The following is a 13,574-nucleotide window of genomic DNA, read 5'->3' on the forward strand; positions in this document are numbered from 1 at the left end:
CCCTAATCGTTGAAAAATAGCCAAACTTTGCATGCGTTCATGGAAATTGTTTAAAAAATTAATAATACGTGAGAATTCGCAAAGAATCATAGAAATAATTGAACGGAAGGGCATTCTTTTCTAAATCCGTAAAGAATTTCAGCATGCGTATTGGAAAAAAAGTGAGTTTATGAAACTTTCTTAAGTAATTAATAATTTTTGGGAATTTTTAAAGCTCCATAGTAAACAGAAGCTTGAAAGATATCCTCAGTGGTTTAAAAAATTTTTCAGCCTGTTCTTTCAAAAATTGCAAATCGCGGAATTTGTTTATGAAAAGTGTTAAAATAATAAGTAATTATTAGCAATTTGCTAAGCATCATAGAAAATATTCATCGCAAATATATTGTTGGTGGATTCTTTAAACAAATTAAGCCTATTCGTTAGGAAATAGCCGAACTCGAAATTTGTTTGTAGCGGTTCGTTTCGCTGAACCTGCGTGTTGTCCCACCGGACGCTTCAGTCTTACTAGGGTTTCGGAGTTGGGGCAGGTTTTACAAGGGAACGAACGACGGTTTACGATATAGAAGATAGACAATATATTTTCCTATAAATTACAAGGCTAAGTTAACTACTAGGTGTAATTGTGTCGTGTGTTTATTTATGTGTGTGTGTCGTAGCCCTTCTTAAGTGGTGCTTGTTGTGTGTTTGAAATAAACAAAGAAAAGTGTGCGTTGTCAATGTGAATGTGCGAGAATGTATGTTGACTGGTATGCTACGCATTAGGTGACGGTGTTGAAGGCGACTGATTGGAACGTGTGAAGTCGCGGGCGTGTCTCTCCAGAGCGGAGGTTATTAGGATTGCACTGCGGCCGTACTCTGTAAACAAAATAGAGGGGCGTCGGGTTAGCTAACGGTCATGCGCGCAAGGAGTCGGGGAACCAGGTCACCTCCCCCCTGGTCGGTCTAGGTCAGACACAGGAGAGGAAGATGTTGGGGCCCCGACTTCCCCGGGGCAGGAGTTCACCCTGGGGTCGTTTACTTTGTGAGGGTATGGGAGTCGCGGATATGCCGGTCAGGGGCACCTGACGCCGGCGTACCCTGAAGTCGAAGGGCGGCCACAGGGGCTCATGTCGACCGCCGACGAAGTCGGCTACGGGGAACGGGAACAGGAGAAGCGGAGTCGCGGGTAGGCCAGTCAGGGGCACCTGACACTGATGTACCCTGAACTCAAAGGGCGGCCACAGGGGCATCTGTCGACCGACGACCAAGATGGCTACAAGGAACGGGATCAGGATGGCACTAGGAGGGGAGGATGGTTGTCTGATCGCCTACTGGGAGTGTAGGACGGCCAGAGGAGTTGCACCGGGTGAAAGATCTCCGACGTTACTCGGTTTTGCCGCACCCGACGAACTGCCGTTTGTGCGTCGCGCAGCTGGGTATATAGCCGGTGTCTGCGCGGCGCGTCGGCGCACTCATAAATTTCAAGAAGTGTCTTCAAACAGTCACCAGAAAGACATCCTAAATTGGTTTCTTGACAAAATTAAAGCTAATTATTTAAAAATAGCCAACCTGTGAAGGTTACTACTTTGAAAAAGACATCATCGCCATTGACTAGAATCAACTCTTACTTCAGGTACACCATAAGGTCTGATACTTTCCAGGTAGTCGTTGATAAATTTTCATTTAGTTACGTTTTTATTCAAGAGTACATATACATGAGAAAAATATTACATAATTTTTTTATATTTATGTTATTTACCTTGTGTATAGATTAATTGTTACTCAACGGTCCAAGCGTAACTCCAATGATGTATCCACTAAGCAATCTGAACGCGTAAAAACGTAAGCCTACGTCATCAATGAATTCTATTTTAATTTGGTATGCCATTCTATCATCGCGAGAAGGAATTATATTTCTATGTTCAAGCCGAATCTCCTGCTCAACTCCATCATCATCTGCCCAAACTAAAATGTTGTATCTGCCATAAGTGACTCTCGCAACTGCTTCCTCGGAACTGCTTTCTTCATAAAAAAAAAAAATATTTGCAATTTAAAAAGATTCAAAACTGATCTCAAAACCAAACATTAAGCAACTGTTAATATATGAATTGAAAATAAGAGAATCTTGCTGTTCTTTTAAGATCAACATGAAATCTACTTGTGGTTCATTCTGAAATTTTCTATTCCGATCATTAAATTTTCCAAGTGGGAAAATTTATAATCTAGAAATTCACGCCTTGCTAATAATTGATAATCTCAAAACATGTTTTAAGCAATATTTAACTAGAACACATCTTTCTATACATTTAGGTAAACATCATTGTCACGAAAATTAGCATTGATCTAGTTTAAATTAGTGTTCATTAGAATTTTAATACGTTGAAATATATTTTACAAGATTTAAAGTATTTTATTGAATTTAAAAAAATTCAAAAGTTTCGAGAGATTGAATAACTAAGATGGCATATGCCAAAATTATAAATAAATCAGAGAAAGAAGCAATATAAATGTTTATTAGAAGGAATAAGAAAGCATGTCAGATTTACGATCAGTTCACACACTATAGCAACGAAAAGCTGAATTAGAGGATAGAAGACGGTTCATTACAAAAATTAAAAGGAAACATAATTCTAGTGAAATAGTGATAAACAAAAGCAATACATACATTTTTGACAAAAAAATAGAAAATATGGGGCAAAATATGTTAATTAAAACCGTGTGTTAGTCTGGAAAATTAGTCATTAAGGAAAATTTTGAAATCAGTAGAAAATCGGATAGTGTATACACGCTGATCAATTTTTAGTTTGAGTTATACAAGTCTAATGGCGACAAGTGAATAACTAAGCCTCCAATACAAACTTGCTATACAAAACTTGTACAACCAAAGCATTCTCTATAGATTATAATAATGAAACCATGCTCTGCGGATGTTTTCAGGGTGGTCGGCATCACTAAAGTATTCGGATGGAATTGATACAAGCCCTTGACATAATTTTTAGTGATCACAAAACACTAGCATCGATTGCTGTATCCAAGTCTCGAGAAGACATCTATTTTGATGACAAGTATTACTTCAGTGAATCACATTCATTCACGTAATCCGAAAAGAGCAAGTATAATTGATAGCAGAGCTTGTTTAATCGAATGCAATACCCTTGAATAAATTTTTCGTATAAGCAAACGAGCAACAAGTTTACGTACCATACTAAAACAAAAAGAAATCAGAAAACGATTAAGTTTTAAACCGCTAAAAACGTATTTCAGAAAATGTTGCTTGACTTTATCTATCCCCATATTGTATGAACGGCTTAAGCGAGGAAATGAGACAAGAAAAAATAATTTAATTGAACTACTTCTAATTCAAACTGCTAAGCAATCGTACACAATTCTAGCCTTACGTCTATCTTATCTGAGCCATATCCACGTATCAATATTAGATTATCAATATACAATTCCAGCTGGCGGAAAAATTAGGGTCCAGATGAAATTGAAGAATGAAAAGAGTTTTGGTGGCTAGTAGAGTTCCAGAATCATGAAATGCCACATTTTAGATGGTCGAATGGATTGACAAGCATTTCTTATTCGACATGGGGGAAAGAATATGTTAAGTTGATCAAGTGTCTACTTTTCCAATGCTAGATGAATATACAGAGGTCTATGAGTTAGTGAAAAAGCGTCAAATGCAATGTCACAGTCATACATACCAGAAGAAGCACTCCGTAACAACGAGTCGGTTCGGTTTTTCAAGACGATAGGCTAACAACTACAACGAAATACTTTACAGAGGAAACTAAAGTGAAATTCGGTTGAATGTAAAATTTTCTGCTGTTGAAGTTCACATGATATTTGGCGAAATTTTAAAGTTTAAAGTTAAAATTAAACTTTTTTGGCAAAAGTTTCACCGAAGTCAGGAAAATAATTCTGAACTTGTCGACTGCGTCAGGCTGAAGTCAGCAAATTTCGGTAAAACATGTAGAATCAACAAGATAAAACACGAAAACAATTTTTTCTTACTAATATATCTCATCCGAAATAAATTAAACTATTGTAGACGAATTAGAACTTACTGAATACCATTCAGCAAAAAGCAACTGACATAAGGGAATCCCCATTTCTCTCAAATTTGATAAAGTTAAAGGACGATAGATAGCGCTGTCGTAATAATTCTCGCTACATCTAAAATAAAAATGGAGCGATTATAGGATGAAAGATTATTCAGACAAAGTTAAAAATCGGAAATTATTTACGATTTATTCAAAATTTATCTGGCAAGTTTAATTTTTGTTGCGGTGAAAAATTCACCTGGAATCGATGTGAACTTAATCTTTCATTTTTTCTGTATTAAGATGTGAAAAGGAAACGTAGAAATTCAATTATGTGCATTGAATAAGGCGATAGCTGTTTATGTATGTAAAAGAATAATAAGCAAACAACAAGTCTCTGCGTGCAAATGTGATTACCTAATGTGTCTTTCCAGTTTGAGGGAAAGCTGAAGAAAGTTTACATGCGTAAACACTTGTAAGCAACAGCAGAAGAAAAAAGTGCTCAAGCGTGAGGAATCTGGTAGAAATGACAACAAGTAATTAAGAAATCTGAATCCATGATGAATGTTCCCAGCCTCTTTCCTAACTAATTCGGGACTGATTATTGAACTGTAAACAGCTACAGCAGGCAGCACTCTCCTCATGGATTGCATTTGTTTTGGAAGCCAAGCAGAACTTAAGGCTCTAACATCTGAAGAGTGTACTGACACACCTCACGTGTGATCGTCATGCATTGGCAAGGTGTTTTCAGAAGATCATTGAACACAGAGATCTGATGCCTGGCTTCATGCTGCAGGGCACTACTCATATGTTATCTAAAACTCAGACGCTCAAAGTCAATCTGCATTTCGACCATTAGCCTGTCTTGCAAAAATTCCTAAGCGTCTTAAAGCTATTATTTAAATTAAGGTATATTCTTATTGCGACGAGAATGACATCCTTACACAAGAACAAAAAGGATTTGGTAAAAACTCTCGAGGTAGTAAAGATCTCAAAACTATAGACGTTTCTTCCATAACCGAAGCTCATGAACATAAACGAAACTCGAACATAGCATAAATTGACTACACGCAAGCGTTTGCTTCTGTGTCGCATGACTATTTGCTTAAAGTCTTTAAGCTTCACAAAATCTGCTTACGCATTGTTTACTTTCTAATTCGTGCGATGAGGCATTGGGGTACAAGAATCAAGTATTTTTATCATGCACAACCAAGGGTGACTAGATTAATACGCATTACGGCAGTTATATTTTAAGGGCACTCCTTCAGTACACTATGGTTCTGTTTAGCGTTGAACTCATTGAGCCAAAGACTTATAGGTATGTCTTGTGGGTTAAGAATACATAATAAGGCGGATGGTCATTAAGTGACCCATCTTCTGTATAGGGATGACCTAAAATAATACATTAGTTCAGCCTAGAAACAGAACAGTGAACTTAAACAGAGGAGAATTAGGGATCGGAGAGTTAGAGAACGAGTTCTAAAATGACATCAAAGCAATGGCTGCGGGAGAGTCATATAAATATCTAAGTATTTGTGAATCGAAGGGTATTCAGCATACGTACTCCTTGGGGCTCACCAAATGGTGTACCACGACATAGAGAAGGTAGCGGCATTGTAAATGTCAAGAAATTGTATAAACCACAAGTTATAAAGTTACGAGCCTATTCTAACCGAAGACGGGATGTTCCGTTTTGCGACACTATCTAAAAAGCGGATATTGACAACATGCCTTTGAATTCGTCCTCACATTGTTAGATCAATATGAAGTGGAAAATGAGGCATCCAATATTTAGCTAAAAAATAGTGTTCTGTACCCAGTAACGGAAGTATTCATCACTGCGGCACAGGACAAGGTTATCAGCACCAGGAATAATGGCAAACCTGTGCTACATTAAGAGGTGGTTGACCGGTGCCAATTATGCGGAGATGCCAGCAAATTCTTCGAGCACGTTATTGATGGATCTTGCGTAATAGTTTCGAGAGCATATACACACTGATATAATGATTTAGAGTGCATTACACAAACAACTATCCCAAAACCTTAGAATTTTACCAGAATGGATGCCTTTCTATAGATACATTTTGATTCCCGTTTTAGAAAACGAAGATTACGTCTTATATTGGGATGTTGCTGGCCAAACGGATCATTGCATCCGACCCAATTGACCTGACATCGTAAGACAAGAAAAAAAAGTTGGAACAGTACATCATCTATATTGCTTCTCCACTTAACCGAAATTTGCAGTCAAACTATAAAATCCAGACCCATAAGGATAGCGAATCAAGGCATGAAGTGGATCCCATATGGAGGAATGTGAAACATTCATCTATTCATCATATTGTGATTTAGGCTACAAGCAATGTGCACGCAAGATGCACTGAACATCTTGAACATTTATGAGTTAGTAGGGTATTGACAGCACCTCAGAAGCAATCCAGAAGTGACTGATGTCACCTCCAACGATCGCAGCCGGTGTTTAAACTTATCAGAGGTAAAAGACGAACTCTAAACTACACCATGCTCATAATTTTGTATCTACAACATCATCACAAAAGATTTCATAAATCGTATCAAATTAACTTATAACATTCCCATCTCATCAATCACTCGACTTAGTCAGTGGCTATGCTGAAAAACCGGGTTTACCCGGGTGTAACTTTTGAAAATAATAATAATGATCGAAAATCATGTATAAACAGTGAGAAAACATTGAGCTTCTTTTTATTTACGAAATGTCTATGGTTTCATATGAAATATTTAGCATTGTGGACTCGCAGATAAATCAAATCAAGAACAGTAAAGGGAATCAATTACTTGATCAGGCCGCTCGGTAACATAGAACCAGCAAAACAGCTATGGCGATTGTTCGGATTGGCTGAATAGAACTTGATGTGAGACATCAAGAAAGCACTACAGTTGCTGATATTCTGAGTGTAATAAGAATCAGCTCAGAAGAAACGGGTGAATTCTTAGTCAGAAAATATATTTGTGTTTACCCTACCATTAAGCATATAAAATATCTGCTATCAATCAGACTAGAGGCTTGCTAAAGTAATACGAGTAAAAACGTTTGTAGGAAATAAAATGATGCTTTAATGCAGCATCGATGTTACAATTGACTCGTAATTCGTAAACGGTGTTATTGAATTTATCCCTGAAGTCAGTAATGATGAAATTCATGTAATGCAGCCTAAACAAATCCAGTTCCTAGAAAACTTTAGCTATGAAATTTTCTTCCTTAACAGTATATAAAGTGCAGTTAATCATGCTGTTGCTTATTCAAGATTAAAGTCCATTCTTAGCAAGGCAAGTCTACGTCGTGCTTAGTAGGGTTAAATCTCCAGATGAAGTTTGAAGTGAAGAATTAGACTATGAAAAATCACATGAAAAGAGGTCGTGCATCATCGACGCTTTAGCAGAAATAAAAGAATGAGAAATTATATACGGTTCAAACAGCCAACTCTGCGTAGGGCATCTTCGAATTGTTGGACTATAGGTATTTCAAGGCAAAGAGGCAAGCCTAAAATGGCAGAATGCTGTTGGTTGCATCCCATTCCGTGTATGGTGGAGCACAAAACCAGGTTTTGCCAAATATGACAAATTGGGCGTACTGATTTTATAAGATCATTTTATTGCATTAAAAAATTTCGTTGTGAACGTCTGATGTATAATGGGATAGCCCCACACAGATTATTCTATAGCCCATCTCTAATAAAAATAACCTCAGGCATATTTAGCTGTAACGATCTTGACCCTGAGAGGAAAATGAGATTCCTCATTTTATAATCATATGCAAAATTAGGCAGCGGTCAATCAAGCAATAAAACATTATCGGGCAATTGATGTTCTTACGCAACCTCATGAGATTCAATTTTACTACATCCTCTAGAGGCAGATGACCTGAATCAATGCAAGGCAGAAGCAGAGTTTAAGCTATGCTATGCGCCTTCAACCTTTTGCAGAGAAAAGTTTTCAAAACATAAGGAGAGAACATCATCGTCAATTCTTCCTCAAGTACACGATTCTAGCCACAAAGAAGCAAGGAACAGAATCTAGCAGACTAAAAACTAAAAAAGATTAAGAACCGGATTCACTTGAACCACCTTCGGACATTAACATTTTCGTGCATGTAAACAGCGAAATGTCAACGAACATACAGCACCTTGAAAGAAAAATTTGCTACTACTTTATTAGAGTTCAGAGTTGTAGAACCAACACAAATGCGTTTTCTGTCGGAACTGTGTGAGATATTATGTTTTATAACGTAATCCATGAATCAGAACCAGGTTGCACGCCCATAAATTAATCTTTACAGAAGGCCCTAATTATCATAGCCGAAACCATAGTGAATACAGAAACGCATTTCTTTGCATACAATCTTTGACTGAAGTAGGGCGGCCTGTTCCTAGGAACGAAAATGTTCATCATTGCGATTCAGGACAAGCAAGAATGTATCAAGACGAATTTGACAGGTTTTCTTGTGTGGAAATACCAAGGAATCCATAGAGCACCTTATTGATAGTTGTTACGTAATGACTTAAGAAAATGAAGTCATGTTACCTGTTTCAGTCAAGTGGACAATGCAGTCTTATGATACATATTAGTTCAATAGATTGAGGAAGCTCATTTTTCTCAAGCTTAAAATGGTTATAACCGAATATGTCGTAGGCATTTTTATCAGAGTTAAGTTTTTTTTTAATAGCCTTCACGGGACTATCCGGTATATATTATAAATCTCGAAAGAATTTTTATAAACTAATCAAGTGATCTGATTATAGCAAGATGTCTAATTTGAAATTTTAGACAAAGACTGGTTTTTTACCCCACCATTGATAAACTGAGTTGCAGCCAAATGCATAATAGATGAATCTACCGCCTAAACTGGGTTTTAAACAAACAGAAGCTCATTAGAAGTGCATGGAAAATTAGCCAAAATTAGCAGATCAGGGATCGAATCCAAGATCTCATAGATAATTATTTGTCATCTTTTCAGTGCATTTTAATAAAAGCTTGATTCTTAAAAGCCTTTATAACATATAGTATGTTTGACACTCTAAGAAAAATAAATAAATTTGAAATTATTCAAGAGTTCACAAATTAAAGATAGCTTTGGTAATACTCACTTCCAATATCATTATATACCATATTTTGAATTCCTACAATGTATCCATTAGGTAATGCGTGAACCAAGAAAAATATATCGTATTTCTCTGCTAGATAGGTCTGAAGATTATAATTTCTAGCTAGGTGCATACTGGGATATATATTTCCTGATAACAAGCCAATTCCCACAATTCGTTTCCGTCGAGTGAACCAAACCCCAACTTGTTGGCCTCCAAAATAAAAACTCCATGTTGGTTTGACGTTAAATGTGCGAATTAAAATAGGACGTAGCTCTTCAGGTAGCCCGGGTACGGAATTACCAGCTTCATGTTCGGTTTGACCATCTCCGTTTCCGGGTGGACCAATTCCGTGTCCGGATGGACCAGCTCCGTGTCCAGATTGACCAGCTTCGTGTCCGGATTGACTAACTCCGTGTCCGGATAGACCAGGTCCGTGTCCAGATGAACCAGCTTCGTGTCCGCGTAAACCAGCTCCGTGCCTAGCTCGACTATTTCCATGTTCGGGTGGACTAGCTTCGTGACCAGATGGACCGACCTTGTGTCCCGAAGCTTTTAATTCTGTGAAAAAAATAATTACATGGTTGATTGCCAAAAAGTTGCTCAGTATCGACAAAAGAGATTTTTCAAGAAATTGTTTGCCAAACTTCGTGAAACATTTAAACAAAATAAAGGCCTAATTCAAGGGAGTACACAAATTTTCTCAAGCCTAAAATATGAATTTAATTTTATATAACCGTCCATCGAACAATAAATAATATGTTGTTACACTTATATGATACAAGTGTGATAATACTTGAAGCGCGTAAGGGTTTCTTTGGATTAGAGACCTGTATAAGATGAAGCAGAGGGACTGCATTGTCAGGTGCGTCTAATATAGGAAACGGACGGACTCCACTTTGCAGGATTTAAAGTAAAAAGCAACCCTTCTATGTGGTAGAAGCAAAGCTATCTGAATTATCGAGAGCACGACTGCTTATGCTTTCAAGACGTGATGTGATCGCCGTGCCAAGGGAGAAGGACTGAATGGTACCAGGTAAACCTTATCTTTTAACACAATATTGCGCTCCCCTAAATCGACGTTGAAACGTCGAAATTGAAAATACGTGTGGTGAAAATATCTAAGAGCGATAACAAAAAAACTCCCAATAACGGAAACTCCCAATAACCATAAGTCGAAGTGTCAGAAGGCTCTACCAACACAGTGTGTCACTTACGTGCAGATGTCTAAATATGCCCTGGAGAGAGTTGTCTTTGCAACAGGTTATCCTAAAGTCTGTATAATTCCAAAAGAGCTCGATCGTCTGAGGGAGGAAATCTCTGAAGAATTTGACGCATTATCTTGCGAGGGGTATGCCACGAAATTTCGACATCTTTGGAGGGCATCGTAGTGCAGGTCGCAGACATCTGGTATCTGATATCTGGTATCTGGCATTCAAGCTCAAGGAGGGACTGAACCTCGTAAACAAGAAGACGTCTGATCTTTCAGAAACCCAGTCTGTAAAACCGATTCTTCAAAAGTATACTCTAACATTCAGGGTATCAAATCGAAGAGGCGAGATAAATTATAGCTGTAAGTCTCCACAAATATCAATCAGGGCCCTCATAGCTCTAGATTACTGATCCTATATGGAAGTGATTAAGGTCTATTGTAGGTGATATAACAGAGCTTGATAAGGTGTCTGGAGCGCCCGCAGACGCCTTGAATTAGGCTCTCCATGTCTGAGACAGGAATCTTAATGATGTACATGAGGTTCTGGATTTACCTCCATGCTCGAAAAAACGGAGCACTAAGACAGTGGACTGGAAAGTCTGAGGCCAGGACTTGCAGACGAATACCTCTGGAAAACACTGAGATTTATATAAGAAAGAACTCAAGGGCGGGGTCGTAGAATTACCAACAAGCTACAGTACCATTAGTCAGTTAGAGGAGGTGGGTCCCGCTAGCATCTCCACAACGATATTTGAATATTTTCTTAATGCCATACTTTTGGGCTATTTTCGGGCATTGATGCTGATTTTTGGGCTCTTTTAGTTTCATCAAAAAACCGACTTTTGGGTTAAGGTGCAGGAAGTCAACACCTCCACTGCATGAAATAGAAATAAATGTACAAGTTCACAATGTCAGAATTTGGGGCTCTTCTTGGGTTCTCCAAACCTGTACAAATGAATTTTTAAAAAGCAACTACTGTAACCGAAAAATTACCCTTAAAATAACTTACGCATCCAGCCTAAATGCAAGCATATCCGAATTTCGAAATAAGTACGATAAAGCATGTTCCGTATGTCTGAGCTAGTTTTAAGCTTACTCAAAATAACAAATTAAATTATCTAAAAGCAACCCATAACACTAACACCCTCCCCTAATTCAAAATATAGATATTTAGCAAGACCAAAAACTATAAATCAAAAGTCAATGAATTTCTGGAATTTACAAAATACTGCCGAAAAGTTTCTAAATAAAACACAATAATGCTAGTCACCTTCGCAGAACCCTAAGCTATACCTACAACCCCAATGTATTAATGAAAAACCCAAGAATCTTTTGCATGTCCTCATTTCAGCAGTGACTTTCCTGAATCCGAAAAACAGGTTTTCACGGATGTTTTTTCGATTCTTCTTGGATTCTTCTCGGCAATATCTCCAGGTGTTTTTTCATTTTTATAAAAAATTAATAATTTAAACAATTATATTGGAATGGAAGCTTCTAATGTGTCCCCTAAGGGTTTACATTTTTCTTACACATTCTCTATTCCTTTATACACCCTCCACACACTTACTTGGTGGTGGAAGGGGAACCTACAGTTTAAGGTGGGTTCCGAACCACCAAGAGCAACATCCTTAAGTACTTAAAGAAAAACCTTTTTTCTCTAGAGGTACTGGTCCCACGACTCTCCGGAGATGAACAACTCCCTTGCTAGGCTAGTGTTCACCGCATGGGCCACCGAGACTCTTCCAGAGTGCGAGGCGGGAATCGAACCCGCAAGCCGAAGGAGTGGGTCCAAAGCCTACGCTTTAGCCCCCACGACCATCGTCCCACTCAATAATTTAAACAATTATATTGTTTATAATTTTTAAAAATATATTTAACAATGGTGGTAAAGAATTCAGAGTTTTTGAGTGAAAAATAATATACCTTGAATTATCATGAATGAAAAACAATTTCAAACAATGCAAAAAATTTAGTTTAAACATTGTTCTTGCCACCTCTACGCACACAGCTTTACGATATCCTATGGCGCATATGGATTTGATTATTTATCCTTCATTATAATAAAACCAAAGTCCTAAAGGAAAAGTGAAGATAGTTCTGGATTCTCCTCGACAATATCTCCAGATGTTTCTTTCATTTAAAAAAAAAATTAATTATTTAAACAATTACATTGTTTATAATTTTTAAAAATTTATTCAAAAATTCTGGTAAACAATTCAGAATTCTTCAAGATATGTTATTTTTCACTCAACAACTATGAATTGTTTACCAGAATTGTTAAATAAATTTTAAAAAATTATAAACAACATAATTGCTTAAATAATTAATTTTTTTTAATGAAAAAATGCCTGAAGATATTGCCGAGGAGAGCTGTGTGCGTAGAGGGGGCAAAAACAATGTTTAAACTAACTTTTTTGCATTGTTTAAAATTTTTTTTATTCAAGTTACTTCAAGGTATGTTATTTTTCGCTCAACAACTCTGAGTTCTTTACCACAATTGTTAAATAAATTTTCAAAAATTGTAAACTATATAATTGTTTAAATCATTAATTTTTTATAAAAATGGAAAAAATACCTGGAGATATTGCCGAGAAGAATCCAGAACTATCTTCACTTTTTCTCTAGGACTTTTGGTTTTTTTCATAATGAAGGATATATGTTAATTAACAACGTAACTGTTTAAAAAATGACTTTTTGAAAAAAGTGAAAAAAAACACCTAGAGATATGGCTCAGACGATTCCGGCAATGTTTTGAGTTTTTGGCTACGTCTATTATTTCATTTTTTATTCAATGTCGAATTTTCAAATCTATATACACAGCTAACTTCTGGGTCGTCTATCTGTATGTCTATCTGTATGCCGTTTCGTGTGTCTTTATGTCTGTCCATCTGTCTGTGAGCACACTCTTTTAGTGTCTTAAGCTAAATGCCAAGTTCGTTAGTCGGACATTTTGGATAAAAATACTAAAATGATCCCATTTTGAAAATTTTCTAGTGCACATTTTTTCATGATTCAAAAATTCTATGTACAATTGTGGGTCCGGATGCAATAACGGCACATACAATTTTTTCGTGCGAAAACGAAGTCCCCTGAAGGCTTTAGAAAAAATTTTCGTATTTTAATTTTCAAAAGATATATATGGATGTAAAATTTGATTGCGCATCTTTTTTTCTTAAGACAAAAAGTTGTAACTTTTTTAGTTTAAAAATTAAAGCC

General features: G+C 36.9%; 1 protein-coding gene across 2 annotated transcripts in view; it reads right to left on the reverse strand.

The window, feature by feature from the left end:
- Nucleotides 1-645: 645 nt before the first annotated feature.
- Nucleotides 646-13,574, reverse strand: part of LOC117171050 — a 17,848-nt gene continuing 4,919 nt past the window's right edge. Inside the window, exons 2-4 of one of the 2 annotated variants that reach the window (XM_033358098.1) lie at nt 9,149-9,706; nt 1,739-1,935; nt 646-855 (exon numbers count right to left, since the gene is read on the reverse strand). In XM_033358098.1, the coding sequence (XP_033213989.1) occupies nt 1,751-1,935; nt 9,149-9,706 (743 nt within the window). In that variant the 3' untranslated portion in view covers nt 646-855; nt 1,739-1,750. Of the gene's footprint in view, nt 856-1,655; nt 1,936-9,148; nt 9,707-13,574 lie in introns of those variants that run through there. The other variant, XM_033358101.1, reaches the window with a different exon arrangement.

This window comes from Belonocnema kinseyi, chromosome 1 (genome assembly GCF_010883055.1).
Source record: "Belonocnema kinseyi isolate 2016_QV_RU_SX_M_011 chromosome 1, B_treatae_v1, whole genome shotgun sequence".
Classification (NCBI taxonomy): domain Eukaryota; kingdom Metazoa; phylum Arthropoda; class Insecta; order Hymenoptera; family Cynipidae; genus Belonocnema; species Belonocnema kinseyi.